This window comes from Podarcis raffonei, chromosome 9 (genome assembly GCF_027172205.1).
Source record: "Podarcis raffonei isolate rPodRaf1 chromosome 9, rPodRaf1.pri, whole genome shotgun sequence".
In the NCBI taxonomy this organism is placed as follows: Eukaryota; Metazoa; Chordata; class Lepidosauria; order Squamata; family Lacertidae; genus Podarcis; species Podarcis raffonei.
Genome location: NC_070610.1, coordinates 54839106 through 54859336, shown reverse-complemented (window position 1 = coordinate 54859336; position 20231 = coordinate 54839106). Strand labels below are relative to the sequence as shown.

Genomic DNA, 20231 nt, shown 5'->3' with positions numbered 1-20231 from the left:
TTGAGAATCTGAGTCATTGTTTATAAATGCATTTAAAAATAAATAAATAAAATTGATTTTTTAAAAATAAAAATCAGAACTGTTTAGATGCAGAAATAAATATGAAGTTGATTTTTTTAAAAAAAATGTCAGAAATCAGTGCAGTGATACACTACATACTAAAACTCATTCAGATGCAATGCTAACCTATTATATGAATGCGCCTTAGGTTTGTGCACTCCTGCCTCCTCTCTATTCCTTCCACGTTTTTGTTTTAGCCACAGTTTATTATCTCCATCTCACCTTGCATTTTAAAATTTAGAAAGGTGGTGATGAATATTATAATAGAGCTGTATTGTTTCTATCCCCCCCCAAGCAAATATTGCCCTCTCCCTCCAAAGAATTTCCACAAGGTAATAGAACCTTAGACACCTACTGTGATATCAGATGCATAGCTGGCATCTTAGGACATCTCAAGCTATGTACGTGGCTCCTACTTTTTTACTAACAAATGTGCCAATATATTGTTCTTGCACTTTTGCAAGTCGAGATACGAATAACCTGCTTGCCGCTTCCACCTTCTTCACTGTTTCTCCCTGTCCTGCTCAGTGATCTTTCTGTGCAAATTCCAACTTAGAGCCTAAATGCAACAAATTAAAAATTTAGATTATATAGTTTGATAATAGCAGGAACTAATTACCAAGGTTCATCAGTGGCTTAAAGGCATTGCTAGCTCTTATTAGAATTCAGCTTGTCTGGACAACCAGTTACCGTATTTTTCGCTCTATAGGACACACTTTTCCCCCTCCAAAAATTAAGGGGAAATGTGTGTGCGTCCTATGGAGCGAATGTAAGCTCCTTGGCTTCAGCGAGAGCAACGCGAAACCTCCAAAGTGCAGAGGGAGTGTTCCCTCTGCGCTCCGGAGGCTACGCGTTGCTTTCGCTGAAGCCTGGAGAGCAAGAGGGGTCGGTGCATCCTATGGTCGGGTGCGTCCTATAGAGCGAAAAATACGGTAAGTTGCAATACTTATCAGGAAGGCACTCCAATTGAATCCAGTGGGTTTTACTTCCAAGAAAGTGTATTTAGGATTGACCTACAGGCTTCAATGGTAAATTAGCTGGTGTTCTAGGTGATATTTCTCACTGGTTGTTATGACTCAAAGTGCTGTAACCATTTCACTCTGTGTTCTCTTTCAGACTGACATGACATCAGAAAAACGTAAGATTGTAATAAAAATGTTATTTGTCTAATCATTAAGTTAAGCATAAGAGAGTGTGCAAATTCTAATTGCCACTGATGATATTAATTTTCTAAAAGAATGATATAATGATGTAAATTTAGCTTTTAGCTTTTAGATGTTATTTAATATGTTACTAATAATTAAAATAAAAGTACTAAGACAGTTCATCTAAGCATTCACTTTCCTTTTGACATCCCCTGGTGACCCCTGCTATTGCTGTTAGGCTTGTATAAATCCCCATATTTTATTTCATTTTTTATTTTGTATGTATGTTCACATAAAGTCATTGCATTTTATAAGTTAATTACAGTATCACCTTTAAAGATTCAGCTTCTATAAACTACCTTCATTAAATTGTTTACATGCAATATGCATGTCCCTGTGTATAAAAGTGATACTGTTTTAAGTAACAAAGTTCCATAATCCATTCACCCTCTCTTACTTTGGTGAAGTATTTCTGAAAAGCATATTTATGTATTGGGACATTGTCACTAGCTATTATTAATTATACCTGTAGTTGGAAGTGGAGCAGGACAGGAAGGGGAATGATGGCAACAAGTGTTGGGGTAAAATCAGGTCACAAGTTCACTAAATTACAGCTTCCAGGCAGATCACGGCATGGGCAAAGGACCAAAACAACATGGCAGCCCTGCTACCAGTGATACTTTTCAACCCAGTTGCTGGAAGGTCAGCTTACACCACTCATGTTGTCTGCTTTCATGAACCAGAAGCTATGGAAGATACTGCAGAGTGCAAATTGAGTGGAAGTGAGCCATTGGGCCCATAAGGCCGTAGTCACCCTGTAGGTGGAGCATGTAGCACCCCACTTGCCCTAATGCTGTGGCCCCTGCCCAGTGCCAGTCCTCAGTTAGTTGGGCCAGAGTTCCTGACATGAAAATGAAAAATGAAACAATTAACATTTGCTATAAGGGAGGCAAATATTCTGGAACTAAACAGCCATTGACACAGGCAAGTGAAATTCTTTCATGGCCCCATCAGCCAGCAGCTGGAAACATGCAGTAAAAGAAACAGCTGCTTTTTCAGAAGCCTGGAAGGGCAGGGAAGGAAAATACTGCCATGAGTCCAGGCAGGGACTTGAACCTATAGCCCTGGAGTAGATCAGGTGGCAAAGTTCTCTCCCTAGTTCACCCTAAAAACTCACCCAAGAAAGGTCACCAGGCAGTGCTGAATTGCCAAAGGCAGTTTCCAGGCCATAGTGGTTTGGTCTAGGTGGGAGCTGTGCAAGGCAGCCCATTCTTCCACTGGGCACAGTCGAAGTCCGTGGCTAAGGGAAGAAGTATAAATTAAAAAAGAGATCGTTACATTCTTAAATAATGAACTGTTTTGTAAAATGACTTCTGTTAATAATAAATAAATGAAAACAAAATTACTTATACCCCACCCATCTGATGGGGTTGCCCCAGCAACTCTGGGTGGCCTCCAACAAAACTAAAAGTATAATAAAACATCAAACATTAAAAACTTCCCAATATAGGGCTGCCTTCAGGTATCTTCGGAGAGTTGTCTAGTTCTTTATTTCCTTTACATCTGATGGGAGGGCGTTCCCACAGGGCAGGCGCCACTACCGAGAAGGCCCTCTGTTCCCTGTAACTTCACTTCTTGCAGTGAGGGAACTGCCAGGCCCTCGGAGCTGGACCTCAAATGATCAGGAAGTTAAACTGGAAGCTACTTTTCAGCAGAAGAATGGGAGGTAAACATTCTTAAAATACATCATTAAATAAATCTTTTCATGCAGAATTGCAGGCTGCCTTGGGTCAGGTTCCTCTGTCTTTACCTCCTCTCTAGTTGGGCTCCTCCTCTGCTCTGCTTTTCTTCTCCATGATGCTCATTTCTTGGCCTTTTGGTCAAGTTACAATATCATATAGTCTCAAAGTTTAACCAATTCCACGCGTTTGTGTTGCTAAATGATAAGAAATTTTAAAATGCTTTCGTTCACACAAAACCCCTGAACAAATATGGGGGAGGGGAGACACATTACTCTGAAGTAAGTTTTACTGTAAACATATTCCTGATGCTTTATATGTTAATAGTGGGGGTGGGGACAATACTTCACCATAGTATGTTGCATATGATTTTAAGCCTTTTTCATTTATAACCATCTTAAGTTTTGTTGGTGTCTTTTTTCCTTTTATTTTATTGTAAGGATACTTACCCTGCAATGTATGCAACAGCTTTGCTTTGCATGGAAATAACTTGGCTTACATATATATGTATATGTACTGTGTCTATTTGTGTCTGTGTGTGTGTATGTGCCCTGTATGAATGTTTTTGGTTGCCATGCATTACATTCCCCCCTAACCTATGAATTCTCTGTTGAGCTAGTCACTATTTAAAATTTCCCTTCCCACTTTTTTATATTATCATCATCATCACCATCTCTTTCCCTTGATTTCCCCTCCATTTGTTTGAATAATGAGGATGTTCCAAGGAAAGGACCATTCCTCTTGAAATAAAAGCCTGTGTGTGTCTGTGTCACCACCTGAATGTAAGATTCCCCTTAGATGAAATGCCGGTTTGCAGCTGCCTCAGATATCAATGCATTTCATTTGCTCTAGATTATCTCAGAATTAAATGTAAATACACAACTTCTAACTTTGGTTCTTAAACAAAAGTTTACAACCGTTTACCTAATTTTGGTTCTGAAGTTTGCTACCACTGGCTTTCTCTTTGAGGAGATCAACTTCCAACCAACTTAACAATCTCCCCCCACCCCACACACCTTTGTTCTCTGTTTTTATTTGAACATTGATCTGTAACATCTGGACAATCTTGAGATGCCTATCTTTGTGTAAATTCCACTGTTTCTTTTTCTTGCCCACTTTTGTTTTTCTAGTGTCCTTGGTTGATAAAAGCTTTGGTGTTGTATGTGTGTGTGTGCTGTACTGCGAAAACTAAGCAAGTTATTTCCTGCCCACTTTCCTTTTCAGTTTTCCCCCCGTTAGCTTTGCTTTGCTTTTTTTTCCACCCTCAGATTTGTGGATCCACCATACCCAGACAGTTTTGTTGACCCTCCTACCGCTGCAATCAAAGACAGTCATTTCAGTCCTGATTACATTTTTTCAATCTCTATTTTCGATTTCCATTTATTTCCAATGTTTTTCCCCATTTGCATCAAAGATGATGATGAAACAGAATCTACAGAAACATCTGTCCTGAAAAGTCACCTTGTCAATGAAGTCCCTGTCCTAGCCAGCCCAGACTTGCTATCTGAAGTCTCTGAGATGAAACAAGATTTGATTAAAATGAGTGCCATCTTGACCACAGACTCAGCTGAAAAGTCAGGCTCCATTAAGGTGAAGGATCTTGTGAAAGCTGCCGATGAAGAACCTGGAGAACCATTTGAGATTGTGGAAAGAGTTAAGGAGGATTTGGAAAAAGTGAACGAAATCCTGAGAAGTGGAAGCTGTCCAAAAGAAGGGCCAGTTCTTCAAAGATCCAGTTCTGAGAAAGAGCTGGCGGAAGAAGAATGGGTCCTTGTAAGCGATGAAGAAATAGAAGAGGCTAAGCAGAATGCTCCACTGGAAGTTACCGAGCCTGTTTGCACAGAAACTAGAATAGGCAAAGGGAAAACAGAGAAAGAAAAGAAAGACATGGCGGGAATGATCGATCATCTCAGCCAAGATCTAAAAGATTACATGTCACTTAATGAAATGCAGCCTAAGACATTACAAGAAGACATAGTAGAAGAGAGATTTGAAGCTGTGGTTGTAAGCAGGGGCTCTGAAAAAGGTGGGGGAAGCCAAGAGAAGAAGCAGGTCCAGCAAAAACCTACCTTGGAAATTAAAAAACCAGTTAGGAAGAAATTAAAAGATAAACAAAAGCCAAAGGATGAAGAATCCAAAGGAAAGAAAGAACATTCAGGACTAACAAAGTTCAGCTCAGATGAGTCTATAGATGAAGAGGTAGGGTTAGCCCCTGCAGAGGCTTCCAAGGCAACAGCTGTGTCTCCTGTTATAGAAGAAACGCCTATTGGCTCAATCAAAGATAAAGTGAAAGCCCTTCAGAAGAGAGTGGAAGATGAGCAGAAAGGACGGTCAAAATTGCCTGTTCGCACCCCAGGAAAAGAAGGGGCAACCGAGAAGTCTGTTGGAAAGCTACCGCAGCCTAAAAAAATTATTTACAAAGTGAAACCCCCATCTTCTCCCTCTGTCTCAAAGACCCCAGCTTCCCCCTCTGCCTCAAAAACACCAGCTTCCCCTTCTGCCTCAAAAACACCAGCTTCTCCCTCTGCCTCAAAGACTGCAGCCTCCTCCTCTGCCTCAAAGATTCCTGCTTCTCCCTCTGCCTCAAAGACTGCAGCTTCCCCCTCTGCTTCAAAACTCTCCTCTCCCTCTACTAAGAAGCCAGCTGTTTCTCCCACAACTAAGAAGCCAGCTGTTTCTCCCACATCTAAAAAGCCACCCGTTTCTCCCACATCTAAGAAGCCACCTGTTTCTCCCACAACCAAGAAGCCGCCTGTTTCACCTTCTTCTAAAACAGAGAGACTTGAAGAAACAATGTCTGTTCGTGAACTGATGAAAGCCTTCCAGTCAGGTCAAGATCCATCAAAGCATAAGGCTGGACTTTTTGAGCATAAGTCTGTGAAACAGAAACAGCAGGTCTCTGAGAAAGAGCCGGCTAAGAAAGGAGCTGCTCAGGCAGACACTGAAAAGAAGCAGGCAATGACACAAAGAGACACACACAAAAAAGATAGTCCAAAAGGTAAAAAGAGCCAGGAACCTCAGGCAGAGGCAGGCTTGCAATCTAAGAAAGAGGCACAGGGTACTCTGAAGAAAGATCTAGCCATGCAGCAGACAAAGCAGCAGAGTAGTAAAACTGCAGGAAAAGATGTTCCAGCAACTGATGATGGCAATGCAAAGGGTGTGGCCCTGACATTTGATGACCAAGGGGATACTGACCTTCAAATCAGCCCAGACAGAAAGACGTCCACAGATTTTACTGATGTCATAAAGGAAGAGCTTGAGGAGAATGATAAATACCAACAGTTCCGGCACATTTCAATTACCGAGGAAGGTGAGCTTCACTTAGATCAAGTACTGACCAGTCCATTCAATGTTACATTTCCATCAGAATATGTGAAAGATGGTTTTTTGCCCGCTCTCTCCTTGCAAAGTGGTGCTCTGGATGGCAGCTCAGAAAGCCTTAAACATGAAGGCATAGCAGATTCTCCAGTTGGTAGCCTGCTCGATGGGACCCCTCAGATCAGCTCTGAGGAAAGTTATAAGCATGAGGGATTGGCCGAAACTCCAGAAACAAGCCCCGAGAGCCTCTCTTTTTCACCAAAGAAAACAGAAACTGCTGACCAGATGGAAGAAACAGAATTAGCCAGTACAGTGCAGAGAGCAGCAGAGGCACATTCACCAAAGGTACTTTCTCCAACAAAAAGTGAAAGGACTGTTGCTGACAAAGACATAAAAGTTATAATCGGCTCAGAGTCCCTCTCTCCTCGTTTGTCAGAAGAAGTAGAAGTTACAACCACCAAAGAAGAGATAGGCAAATGTACAGATTCTAGCTCAACATTGATTGATAAGGATGCTGTCAGGGATGAGTTATCTATGGCTACTGAGCAAGGACATTTAACTAAGTTATCTGAAGTGCATGATACTATTTTAGAGAAAGAGGATCAGGCATCCTTTGAGCACCATGCCATTAGTAGAGGACTGGAGCTTTCACTTCCTAGCCAAGACAGTGAAGGTCTTAGCCCAGTTGCAGATGAATCCTTAGCTATAAGCCATAAAGATTCATTAGAAGCAAGCCCAGTACTGGAAGATAATTCCTCCCGTAAAACACCAGATTCCCTTGAGCCTAGTCCTACCAAAGAATCCCCCTGCCGCGATTCTCTTGAAAGCAGCCCCGTAGAACAGAAAACAAAGACTGGCTTCCCTCCAGGACCTGGTCCCATGCAGGCTGCCTTTGCCAAAGCAGAAAACTTCCCAGAGCTGACACCTGTGCGATCTAGACTTTTACGTGACCCTGATGGCAGTGCTGAAGATGACAGTTTAGAGCAAACCTCTCTTATGGAAAGCTCAGGGAAAAGCCCTCTTTCACCCGAGACTCCCAGCTCCGAAGAAATTAGTTATGAAATCACACCCAAGACAACAGATTCGCAAATGCTCTCAAACATACCCAAGTCAGCTGTGATTCCTGAAGTCAGCGAAGAGCCAGAAGATGACCCCGAAGGTGAGCCGACGAGGAGGTTCACACCAGAAGAAGAGATGTTTAAAATGGTGACTAAAGTCAAAATGTTTGATGAGCTGGAACAGGAAGCAAAGCAGAAGCGGGACTATAGAAAGGACCCCAAACAAGAAGATGCTGCTTTAGCTTCTGATTTGGAAGCTGCATCTGAACTTGAATTTGCACCCTCAACGCCTGTAGAAGATGATGGCATACCTACTGTACTCACTTCTGCAGCTGAATCTAGAAAGACTTCTTCCTCTTCAGAAAGTGAGCCAGAATTAACAAAGCTGAAAAAGGAGGCTGACTCTGGGCTGCTGATGGAGCCTGTAATTAGGGTGCAGCCTCCTTCACCTCATCTTTGTCATAGGGATTCCAGTTCTAGTCCTGAAGAAACAGGGTTTCAGCCTATTGAATCCAAGCAGCATGAATTTGGTACCGAAGAGGACAACACAGAATCAGATAAGCCAACAGAGGAAACCAAAATGTCTGGTGACACCTCTCTTGCCTCAGATACTAGCATCATAGCACAAGCTAGCGAGTCCAAGTGCTACAGCACTGATGAGAGTGACACTGCTAGCCCTAATGGCCCCATGATGCAGCCTGAGGAGGCATTCTATCATTCTGTGGGTGGTGACGCCCCCAAAATAGCTGAGTTATATGAAACCTCAGCGGTGTCTCACAACCAGGATGATTCTGAGAAAGATGGTGGAGCATCTGAGGAGGTAACACCCAGAGACATGGTTGCCATGGGAACCAGAGGGGGCTCCTGTATCCCTGGCTCCTCTCATTGCTGTATATCCCCAAATGATGAATTGGCTACTGTTGTTTCACCTGTTCACTCCCCTTTGGGAAGTGTTTTGGCTGAAACTAACAACATTGTAGAGATGGCACAAAGGGATTTTTGTAGTGTAGAACACTCTGCAGACCATTCGCCTCAAACAATCCAAAAGGGTGACCCTGAAAGGAATGCAGATGATGTTGATGAGAGCAGTTCTCTGCCTATAACAAGCCCTTATGAAAATGTCCCTTCACAGCACTTTTTTACTAGCACTGAAATTAGTTCAGGAACTGGTTTAAGGATGACAACAGACCAGTCATCTGGGGTTCATCATTCTACTGAGGTAGAAACTACCTTAAGTGAGGAAATTGCACTGACCAGTTCCCTTTGTACACCAGCATCTGTAGGTTCTGAGGTTCAGACCTCAGAAGATATCTATATGGAGTTAGAATCCAAACATGTGGGCATCTTTCAGAAACAATCAACTTCAACATCAGAGGCCACCTCACTAGATGAAGCTGCTCTACAAGATATCAGAGATGAAGCTGAGAAAATAATCAACCAAGTGATCATAACCAGGACAGATGTGGATTCTGACAAGTGGAGTCAGATACGTGAAGATGATGATGCTTTTGAGGCTCGGGTGAAAGAGGAAGAACAAAGGATATTTGGCTTAATGGTAGACAGGAGATCACAAGGCACCACACCTGACACGACACCAGCCAGGACTCCTACAGAAGAAGGGACGCCTACCAGTGAACAAAACCCCTTTCTTTTCCAGGAAGGGAAATTGTTTGAAATGACAAGGAGTGGTGCCATTGACATGACCAAGAGGAATTATTCTGAAGAAAACTTACACTTTTTCCAAATGGGAGAGCAGTCTCAGGAAGATGTGTCCTTATCTGAAGAAATGAGAGAAGCTGAAGGCCTGGAATCTCTCCAGCAGGAGCAACCCCCAGTTCCATTTGCGTCTTCTGAACTAGATGAAGCAGAGATGCCTATAAAAGGCTCACTCACGTCTGTATCAGAGGATGAGGCCAGTGGTTTCTACACCACAAAAGGGGATATTAAATCTAGAATCCCTATTAAAATGGGCATTTCAGCCTCCTCAAAGTCACCAAAGAAAGAAACTGCTCCTTCTGATGATGATGACTTCTTCCCTAGACCTGATACTGAAGACATGTTTGACAGCTCCCAGGTGCCTTGCCCTGTCTCTCCCGAGCAGACTGTGATTGATGTACAGTTAGATTTTTCAACAGTCACTAGGTCGGTGTATGCTGAGCAGGAAGATGATTCCCCAGACTCCTCACCAGAGGAGCAGAAATCTGTGATTGAAATCCCTACTGCCATCATGGAAAGTGTGCCTTCTGAAAGCAAATCCAAAATTCCCATTAGAACAACTCCCGCAGCATCCCACTCATTGCAACAATCAGAGCTTGAGAGCCTTCCTTCAGATAGCTCTGTTGAGGCCCTAGAGGAATCGGAGGATGACCCGTCCAAACCAAAGTCTAAGATTCCAGTCAAAGCAGTTTTCCAAAGAGTTGAACAAGAGTGTTTGTATACAGAGACGTCTGTCTGGAAGCCAGAGTCAGCTAAAGCGCTTGACAAAACATGCAAGCTACCTGCGAAACAAGACATTAGGAGCAAATCTGAATCTGATGAAAGTGCCTCCGTGGACTCAAAGGCTAAGCGTTCAGTCAAAGCTAGAAGCTATGCTGAGGCCGAAGCAGAAACCAGAGAGAGGGTGGGTGAGATGAAGCTTGAGGTAGAATCAGACGAGCAGACGACTTCTCGACCAAAGATATTTCCTTCGCGGTTGCCCGTTAAGAACAGAAGCGCCTCAGCTTCCCGCAGTGCTGTTAGTCCCACTAAAGAAAGTAAGGAACATTTTTTTGACCTTTACAAAAACTCCATAGAGTTCTTTGAAGAGATTAGCGATGAAGCTTCCAAATTAGTGGATAGACTTACTCAGTCAGAGAAAGAACAAGAATTAGTTTCAGATGATGAAAGTAGTAGCGCCCTAGAAGTTTCAGTTATTGAAAATGTGCCATCCATTGAGACCCAGCAGTCAGTTGCCGAGGACATCTTTGACACCAGGCCCATTTGGGATGAGTCTATTGAGACTCTGATTGAGCGTATTCCTGATGAAAATGTCCCTGACCATGTTGAAGGTATTTGCCAGCCATTGGGATTCCCTTTGCTACGCATGTCATGAATCGCAATTCTTTGGTTGTTGTTTCTTCCCTTCTTTTCCCCTTGCTTTTTTTTGTGTGTGGTTTGTGTGTCTCCTTTTTAAAGCTTCCTGTGGTTGTCAATGTGTTTTGTGTAAGCTCCGTTTGTTTTGTTTTATGTCGTGTATGTATTTTACTATCCCTGAAACAATCTCAAGATTGCACACTGCAAATGCTTACGCAAAGGACAAAACATAGCAATATAGTCTTTTTCGTTAAAACAACATTTGTTCATGTTGTTTAACTAACAAATTTAGAGCATTATTATTTCGCTTCTAATACAGCTGACCACGCAAGTTTTAGTTTTTGGATTCTCTTCACTATAATTGAATCACTTTGCCATGAATTACTTTTGACACAGATGAACCAGGTAAGATTACTATAATTCAGGATATGCAAGTCCATATAGGTGTGCCAAAAGCAAAGTTATTAGTGCCTTAAAAAAAACTCCAATCCTTTTATTGTTGTTGTACTTTTGCTTGGCACCATTTACTAATGGAAGGTGGTGCACTGGATTTATAGACTTAATCATGTTAAATTTAATGCCCAATGTTTAGATCCATTTTTTTAAAAAAGAACTTCCTATAATAGCACTGAGGAGCAATAAGAGGAAAATATGGTAACTGAATTTTGAGCTGTAGAGACTATGACTTCAAATGCACACACAGGAAAACAAAAACTCAAACTCTGCTGGTATCAGATTGGCTGTTGGGGTTATTAATTCTTGCTGCTTTGGTGCAAATATCGCTGAGAAAAAGTGTGCACTTGCTTTTGCATGCCTTCTTTGTAAAGAGCTAGGAATGCAACATGTTCTAGCAAAAAAACAAACAAACTTAATACTGCTAAATACTAATGCTGCACAGATATCATGATCTGGAAATCTTTTTGATGATTGTAAGCAGTGCAACTTAAAAAATATGATGCTCTTAATGTTTGAAATGAAGTTTCGGATACATCACCTAATTTTGCAAATATGAGTTTGATGGCCATTTGCCATTACTTTAAAGAGGCATGAAAAAACATATTTCCCGCTCCAGCAAATTATTTATCTCTCCCTTTGTTCTGTTTTATTTTAAATGTTTAGGAGTTATGAGCTCCAAAATAAAATTGAGGACAGTGTTTTCCAAAGCCTCCAATACCATACTCAATTAAGCGGGCATTTTAAATAAAGTGCTTTGTATTCAAATATTTCCATTCTAGCTACATACCAAGAGCTTTGGTTTCCTTTGAAAGCAGACACTGTTAAACACTGGCCTTATTTTATGGAGTCTCTCCCCGTGAGGCAGATCAGTTTTGCCTTAAAAACAAAACAAAAAACCTGTCCTATTTGACCTTGCTTTAGATCAACAGGATGATCAAGAAAGGATAGAGGAAAGACTGGCACATATCGCTGATCACCTTGGATTCAGCTGGACAGGTAAGCTCTAATGAGGTTGAGATCACATCCATCTTAGGGAAATGAAATTTCTAGCTCTTCTTCACTATCTGTTGCGACACCAACTGGAATTACAGCTGCCTACCAGGGACGGTAGCTGTAGATCTGACTGGCATGTTTTATTACAGATTTTACATAAGTTATTCCTACATGCTCAGGAAAAGCATTGTGTGAATTCTTAACACAGAGAACATACAGAGATTTTGATCCAAAATGGCTGCCAGAATACAGGTGCTGGATAGTAAAAGTAATCCCTGTACTACCACTTTTGTTTTTTGAGTGAAGAGCAACACATTTGGCTTTCTGAGGCAGAACAGCAGATGGTTCTCATCCACCCAAGGTATACAGCACCCAAGGCCGATCAAGTTATCTTAGCACAGCATGATGCATGACATCCAAAACTCAAATCATTAACAATTTGCTTCCTTTTTGTGATATACCAAATCAGCTTAAAGCAACTGCCTTATTCTACCTAATGGTAGGACTGGCCCTGGAGAAGAAAACCAGATATAGCTTCTGTTTCCTCTAAATTGAAGCTGAGATGTGACAAATGTGAATGAAAATAGCTAATACCCTACATGTAGCTGAAGCCCAAATGGTAATACACAGAAGGATATTGGTTTCACAAGAAAGGCAGGTCTCCTAGAAGTTAGCAAGGATGCACCAAACAGTATAATTCTAGACATATCTACTCAGAGGTAAGTTTTATTGAGTCAATAGGGCTTGCTCTCAGAAAGCAGGCATAAGAATGAAGCCTAACAGATTAAGTTTAAGTGGGACAGAGAGGGAAGGTGAAGTGGTGGATGATGCCATCCCATCTTCAAAATCCCCACAAGTTTTTCAGGGAATAGGATGGATATTTGACTCTTTGAATTCAGTTGCAGCATGGCATATTTTGAGGTATCTCAGGAAAAAGAATGGGCTTTGGCTTCATCAGATTCAAGGCTTCCTCCAGCCTGCTCCCAGAATGCTACATTTCTGGGGCTACTGCTTAACCCTATAATGGCTTAACTTTATAAATATCTACTCAGAAGTAAGTCTCATTTTTTTTTAATCAGGCTTTGCTCCCAGGTAAATGTTAAATGCACTTAAAATAGGTGTTAAGTATTTAAAAGGAAATGTGTGACTGTTTGAAATCATTTTAATAATGTGCGTTTTCAGAGCTAGCAAGAGAACTGGATTTCACAGAGGAACAAATTCATCAGATCCGAATTGAGAATCCTAATTCACTGCAGGACCAGAGTCACGCACTGCTGAAATATTGGCTGGAACGTGATGGGAAACATGCTACTGGTATGCTCAGTTTTAGTAGATACCTGTTCTTTCTGGGCAAAGGAGCCTAGTGAGTATACATGTACTTCGCTGAAGTGCAACACTGACAAGAATTCACATGCATAATACAAAGGGGAAAGTGGCAGTACAGTCCCACATTTCCACCCTCTTTCCCCACTGCCAGTGTTGACATCTTTGGTTGACATTCTCACAGCTGTTGTGAAGGAATTGAATGGCCCTGGTTTGCCCTTGAGCTATGTACAGTTTGCAAAAAATGTCTTCGTAAGAGAGGCATTCCCCCCCCCCCCAATAAATTGATGAGAATGGCAGACAAAAAGCGCAGGAGAAATTTATGACACAGCACCACTCACAGCAGGGTGAAGAGCTGCCAGTGACCCCCAATAAAGTCCATTTGCAGGCACAATTTGGATTCAAACCTCACCTGTAAGTGGACATTTTTGCTCTGCAGGCAGGACCTCAAAGGGGCTTGCTGTAACTGCTGGTCAGCAGATGGAGCAAGCCTCTTTGAACTTTTATAAGTGGACACCCTTGAGTTATAGGTAAGTAGCCTACCTTTTCCAAGTGTTTGGGGATAACCTCAGGGCGGACAGAAGAAAAAGGCATATATTTTCATCATTCATCTCCAAATTCAAGGTGCTAATGCAGACTTCTGAGTTATACTCTTTTGCTGTGTGAATCTGGAGGACAGGGAAAAGAGCACACACAGCTCAAATAAAGTCTGGTCTCTTCTGTATCACAGATTCAAGCCTTACTGAGTGTCTTACAAAAATAAATCGTATGGATATTGTTCATCTCATGGAGAACACCATGGAAACATCCCGAGACCATAATCGCACCTATGCAGAAATTGAACAGACAATAGGACTGGATCATAGTGAAGGTAAGGGTGAAGTCACACATCTCTGCTCACTGTTTAGTAACTTGTCGGCATTGATGACACAGCCATCAAAGCTCTGCTTATTGAGAATTCAACCTGATTTGCTTGCACAAAAATTAGGCAGTGGTTAGATTATAGACAATCTTTGTTGATTACTCATCCTGTTTTGCTTGTGGGGTGTTTGTGTATCCCACACTTTTCAATGCATTTCCCTGTCGCTTACCAACCCTCAAGATGGCAGATTATTTTTTTTAAGTGCATTTGCTGCACTAGGGCAACAGCGCCTTTTAAATCTAAATTTCTGATATATGCTTGAATCCCTCCCACAAGATAGGGACAATCTGGAGGCACCCAAAGACAGAGCATTCATACAGAGCGGATTACATCAACAATGATGCTTTTCAGTATTAGCAGCTTAGACACTCAAGGTGTGAGTCATTCCGTGAGTGTCAAGATGTCTGCATGTGTGTTGGAATTATCTCTAAATGGTTTTAATGCTAAGCTTAGCAGGAGGCATGTGTAGGATAATGAAATCCTAAAATATCAATATACAGCACAAATGGGAACATGTTTATCTGGAAGGAAAGCTGTCCAGGTTGCCGTCTGTGGAAGTTGCCAGATGGTGAGAGTAGTTAAGCAATGGGGACAATGACCTAGAGGGGTGGTGGGCTCTTCCTCACTGGAGTTCTTCAAACAGAAGCTAAAGAGTAATGTCTTGTGGATGCTCCAGCTCTGGGCTATCTGGATCAAGCTGGGGGTTGGCCTCTGAAGCCCCCCCCCACTCTATGGTTCTATGCTCTATGTCAGCAGACATTTTTGTATGCGCTTTTGTGTGTGGTGCCTCTACATGAAACCTTAGGAAGTGGGAGAAATTCGATTCAGTGAAAGTGAAACACAGTGATCCTTTGAAATTCACACTTCTGCAAATTATGCAGTGCGGTTCTCCAGCCAAGTAATTTGTATGAGGGTAAAGTGTGCATTAAAATGCAAATATTGGGGGACATTGCTTTGCAGAAATATGTATATTAGGCAAAAAAAAAATCATGCAATGGAGAAATTTGCACTAAAATAATGATGAATTTTCAAGAGCAATTTTTTTAAAAAAAAATCATGCAATGGAGAACTTTGCACTAAAATAATGATGAGCAATTTTTTTAAAAAAAAATATTGCAAGCTGATGTGGAAAGGCATAGAATTTAAGATTGGAAAAACAAGAAACAAAGAGAAACCAAAACTGACAGATTTGCCTCTCCCTACTCAGCACCCCCACAAATCTGCAGGTAGATGTAAACTGAGCAGACCTTCCTACTTTACATGGGAAGACCAAATAACTGTTTTTACCTTGCTGTAGGTTTTTCTGCACTCCGTGAAGATTTGTACAGTACAAGAGATAAGAAGGAAGAAGAGCATTCTTTTTCTAAAGACAGTGAGCCATCAGATCACCCTCCCCTTGTCTCTGAGGAAGACATTTCTGTGAGTTACTCACCCTTGCATGACGGCACACCTAGAGGTGAGGCGGAACTATCCATTACAGAACTCCTACGACAAGCACACAAGGAGCGAGTGGAAGCTGAATTCTCAGGGAAATCTCATGCGCTGCCAGAAGATTCATCTACTACACAAGAATACTTGTAAGAATCCCAAGATTGCAGGCCCAAAATGATGGCATATTGTGAGAAATGTACCGTACGCTCTGTTGACCTCTATAAAACACACACACACAAGTGCACTATTTAGATTCCATATATTATGTTTTCTGTTTCACAAACAAAATCGATTTAAGACACCTGCTTTCAGAGCTGCAAGTTCTTCAAGCTCATGCATTCAGAGCAGACACACATTAGAAAGTGTTATATGCTCAGTCAAATATGAACTCTATGTGACTATAGACATATGTCAGAGAAATTACTGAGCCAGTGAATTTCCAAAGGACAAAAGAGAATTTTTCTTAAAAAATAAATAAATTAGGGGTTGTATCCAATTGTATCCCTCAACTCACAGAAGGATTTTTCCTCCAGGGGAGTCTATGAACAGAAGGTAGAGGATGATTTCTTTGGGATGGGTGACCACCTGGGACTGGGAACACAATTGCATTGTCTTGAGTTCCATGATGGGAGAAAGGCAAGATATAAGTGTAAGAAAATAAAATATGAAAACATAATAGGGAAGTTCCAATATATTTCCAAGCAAGAATGAAGAGTGTTGAACTGTTAAGAGCAAGGATGGAGAGTGGTCCTCCTAAGGTTTATATTAAAGTCATGTTGAATATTTACCCTGACATTCATCTGTATACTTATTCACTAGAAACAGAGAACATATAATAATTAGGTATCTTGAATTCAACTTTAATTCACAGTGTCACAACTTCTGGAGCAACACAGGCACCAAAAGGAGAAAAAGCAACAAGCATTCCCAGTGAAAAGTCTGAGGGCTCTACTGCAGGCTCTGAGGATCTTGAAAGGCCATACCTTCATACCCCAACATCTAGTGAACGAACAGATTCACCCATTGTGCAAGAACCTGAAGACCACCAAGAAGATCTTTATCCAAGGAAAAATAGTCTGGTGATTGTGGAATCAATTGAAGAACACCCAGAAGAGTCAGAAAGATATGAAGAAGAGTTGCTGGAAAAGGTAAGTGTTACCGCTCGCTTGATGAATCACGATGTTACTCCTGCACACATCAGAGGAATTATTATTCAGGGGAGTAACATCTTTAATCTGATCTTAGTCAGTACCAAAGAACAAAATGTATGAATAATAAATACCAATGTTCCCCACGCACAACTGGCCAAAAACAATTCCAACTGCAAACAGAATATAAATGAAAGAAATCTGCCGTTGAAAACGCAAAGTGGTAGGTAGCACAGAAGGGAAAAAGTAGACAGAAAACTTTTGTCAACTAGGTTAGAACAGGATGAACATGGCAGCAACCCAAAATGAAATGTTCCAGAAAGAGAATCTATTGCTAAAGAAATCCTTTGGAAAAGAATAGTGAATATCCTATATTTAGTACAACTAAGGGCTTCACAGGGGACGCAGGTGGCGCTGTGGGTTAAACCACAGAGCCTAGGACTTGCCGATCAGAAGGTTGGTGGTTTGAATCCCCGCGATGGGGTGAGCTCCCATTGCTCGGTCCCTGCTCCTGCCAACCTAGCAGTTCGAAAGCACATCAAAGTGCAAGTAGATAAATAGGTACCGCTCCAGCGGGAAGGTAAACGGCATTTCCGTGCGCTGCTCTGGTTAGTCATGCTGGCCACATGACCGGTTCCCTCGGCCAATAAACCGAGATGTGTGCCGCAACCCCAGAGTCATCCGCAACTGGACCTAATGGTCAGGGGTCCCTTTACCTTTATCTTTAAGGGCTTCACAGATGACATTTTCCCCTGTATGGAGATGATAGGAACCTATAAGATGCTCCATACCAAGTCACTGGTCTCTGTAGCTCAACATTGTCTGCATTGACCAGCACAGGCTGTCCAGGATGTCAGGCAGGAGCCATTATCAGCCCTTTTTAAAGATTCTGGGAATTGAACCCGGGATCTTCTGCATGCAAAGAAGATACCCAGATCTCTGTGTAGGGTTGGGTGGGGTGGGGATGCAGGAAATGTTTGGAAGCCAATATGTGCCTTTCTTATTGGTGTACATGCAACAAACAAAACATTGATGTGTTGACATCCTACATGTCAGCGTTCCTCTTCCTTTGTTTTACAGAGAGGTCGTTAGTGATTAGTGGAAGCTCTTTGGCTCTGTTCAGAATTGGACCTGCCACATGCAACTATTTCACACACAAATTCCCTCAAACAGAAACGCCTCATTTTTTGCCAAGGCCAATTATGAAATTTGGACCCTATCCTACTTCAAATTGGGTGTGTCAGCCAAATGTTATTCAGCTCACCCTTCTCCCCAAGCACCTGCATCCTGTCCTGCTGCCCCTTTCCAGGTATCTGGCAGCGGGGAGGTTTGATGAAGGCGTATCTGAAAGATTTGCATTCCCTTTTTTTCTTGCTAGCATCTCTTGTAAATACCTAATGGCAACATCCCAGACATCAGGACTTCTAGGAAATAAGGTGTCTGAGGATGGGCATCAAGTACCCTGGAAACATGCTCCAATATTCTCTGTATCTGGGATGCTGCTGAGTATGCCCGCTCTGTGGGTTTTATGCACGCAAAGCATGTTGTTTCCAGGGCACTTGCTGAGGACAATCTGAGGAATCCTGGGAAACTTTACTCCCTGGTGCACGGAATGCTGCCATTGCAGCATTCCAGGTGGTGGGGAGGAATGGGAGAGGCACTCCATTTGCATTCCAAGCCAAGTCATACACTTCAGCAACAACGCTTGAGCTCACATTGGTTTTGTCCACATATAATGCTGACCATATAAACCATGGTTAGGGAAATTAGCTTGTGCATAAGCAGTCCCTCCCAGTCGCTTCCCCATGGAGTGACTGGCCTAGCATTATACATGAACAAACCACACAATCAGAAGCCTTTTCTCTCTCTTTGACTTCTCTTGCCCAGGTTAATTTCCCTTAAAAAAAAAAAAGTTTATACCCAGCAGATCTTTTTTTTAACAGTGAATTGTATGCAAATACCTTTTAATTAAATAATTAAATATGAAAGCTTTTCTCTGATTAGATTTATAGAGAATGGAAAGTTTTTGGATCGTATCCAAGTTGTTCAAGCACTTTGCACCTTGGCTAATACATGATTTCAAATAACAATGACAACAACAACAAAAATAGTCTAGATGGTATCACACATTTAAAGGCAATTTTAGTGTCTCATGTTATGCTCAAGGGAAGAAGTAATGCAGCTTCTGTTAAAGCTGTGAGCATTTGTGTTGTTTCCATTGTGCTAATAGAAGAGGGGCCAAATGCTGTTCATTCACACCATGCTACTATATCTGTATGATAAGAGCCATGCTTCCATGCTTCCACTAGGAGCTAGCAGAGGAATTAGGTGAGCTGGAGGCCAGCTCAGATGAGGAAGAGATGGTAACTACCAGGGTCGTTCGCCGCCGGGTGATTATTCAGGTACAGGAGTGTTGAACTACTGCACGTGCCAGTGGCAATTATGTCCTGGTTACACCTCTAGGACCCACCCTTTCCCAAATTCCTGTTCCTGAAGCAACCCCTTGGCTGGTATTGCACTGATGAATTTGGCATGTTCCTGAATAATGCATGTCTATTGAGTAACATAGATAATTTTTTCTATTTTGATTTGGGAAGCTTGGAAGAGAAAAGAGAAACCCAATAGGGTTGTTACCCAATGCGCATTTTGAGGAAGAATGTCCCACTAAGAGTTGCTGCTTCAACACTACTTCCTATTAGGTCAAATGATTTCTGTTTGCCTATTGGTTCAAGGTTTCTTTGCATGTTTTTAAATATTGGTTTGCAGAATCTTTAATGGAGTTTTAACAACTATGCTTCAGTGCTTCCTGATTCATTTATTTCCCCCTTGCTTTAATCAACTAACCTCTTTTGTACAATTTATTTAAAGCAACCACTTTAATTTATGAATTTTGTTCTTTGACCAACAGTCTGATGATATGCCCGAAATGCCACCAGAAGCTGTAACAGAGGAACAGTACACAGATGAACATGGCCATATTGTGGTGAAGAAGGTACAATTTAACATTAGGATGTTGACTTAATGGGAAATGCAGGAAGAGCAGGGGTTTTTCTTTGTAAATTAAAGCTACGCTTGGGCCCTTTTATGTGCTATGGAGGTAAATTAAAAGAAGCCTACAATGAGACTCCTTCAGTGTCTGTTAATGATCGGTTTTTTCTGGTCTGTGTCAGTTTCACATATATTCCATCCTGTTTCTGCATCTATTAGCATTATTTTTTGCACACTTCTTCACAAAATGCATTTTTGGTGCACATCTTACCCTAAAAAATGCATTTGGGTACCTCTTCTGAGTCAAGAACTGCATTACACAATTTGAAGATGTGTGAAATAATAATTGCATTCAATTCTGTATTTTAGTCTGGGCAGTGCAGATTAGGTGGGTCTGCTTAAAAATGCAGACTGGACTAAATCCTCGAAACTCCCCTGTGTGTAGTCCAGTAGTAACACGGAAAGCATCTCCAATGGGAACTGGACACTTTAGTGACATTCCTGGCCCAAACTGCAGACTAACATGCACGTCAAGAACAAGCTGTCACAAACTGGGCAGCAGTGGCTGTGACAACTAC

At 41.7% G+C, this 20231-nt stretch overlaps 1 protein-coding gene and 1 long non-coding RNA gene across 51 annotated transcripts in view; one reads left to right on the top strand and one right to left on the bottom strand.

Moving 5' to 3' along the window:
- The window catches only part of ANK2 (ankyrin 2), a 320751-nt gene that overhangs the window by 292340 nt on the left and 8180 nt on the right, over nucleotides 1–20231 (top strand). For 27 of the 50 annotated variants that reach the window (XM_053403696.1, XM_053403706.1, XM_053403711.1 and 24 more), the window contains 9 exons: nucleotides 1177–1198; nucleotides 4359–10367; nucleotides 11770–11844; nucleotides 13024–13155; nucleotides 13895–14035; nucleotides 15384–15663; nucleotides 16389–16665; nucleotides 18975–19067; nucleotides 19574–19657. In XM_053403696.1, coding sequence (XP_053259671.1) covers nucleotides 1177–1198; nucleotides 4359–10367; nucleotides 11770–11844; nucleotides 13024–13155; nucleotides 13895–14035; nucleotides 15384–15663; nucleotides 16389–16665; nucleotides 18975–19067; nucleotides 19574–19657 — 7113 coding nt within the window. The remainder of the gene's footprint in view (nucleotides 1–1176; nucleotides 1199–4358; nucleotides 10368–11769; nucleotides 11845–13023; nucleotides 13156–13894; nucleotides 14036–15383; nucleotides 15664–16388; nucleotides 16666–18974; nucleotides 19068–19573; nucleotides 19658–20231) is intronic. The other 23 variants (XM_053403729.1, XM_053403738.1, XM_053403722.1 and 20 more) reach the window with 5 other exon arrangements.
- LOC128421222 (uncharacterized) lies at nucleotides 136–14886 on the bottom strand. Its single transcript, XR_008332262.1, has 3 exons — nucleotides 14686–14886; nucleotides 2383–3141; nucleotides 136–619 (listed from the first exon to the last, which is right to left on the bottom strand). It is a non-coding gene; the product is annotated as an uncharacterized LOC128421222 (long non-coding RNA).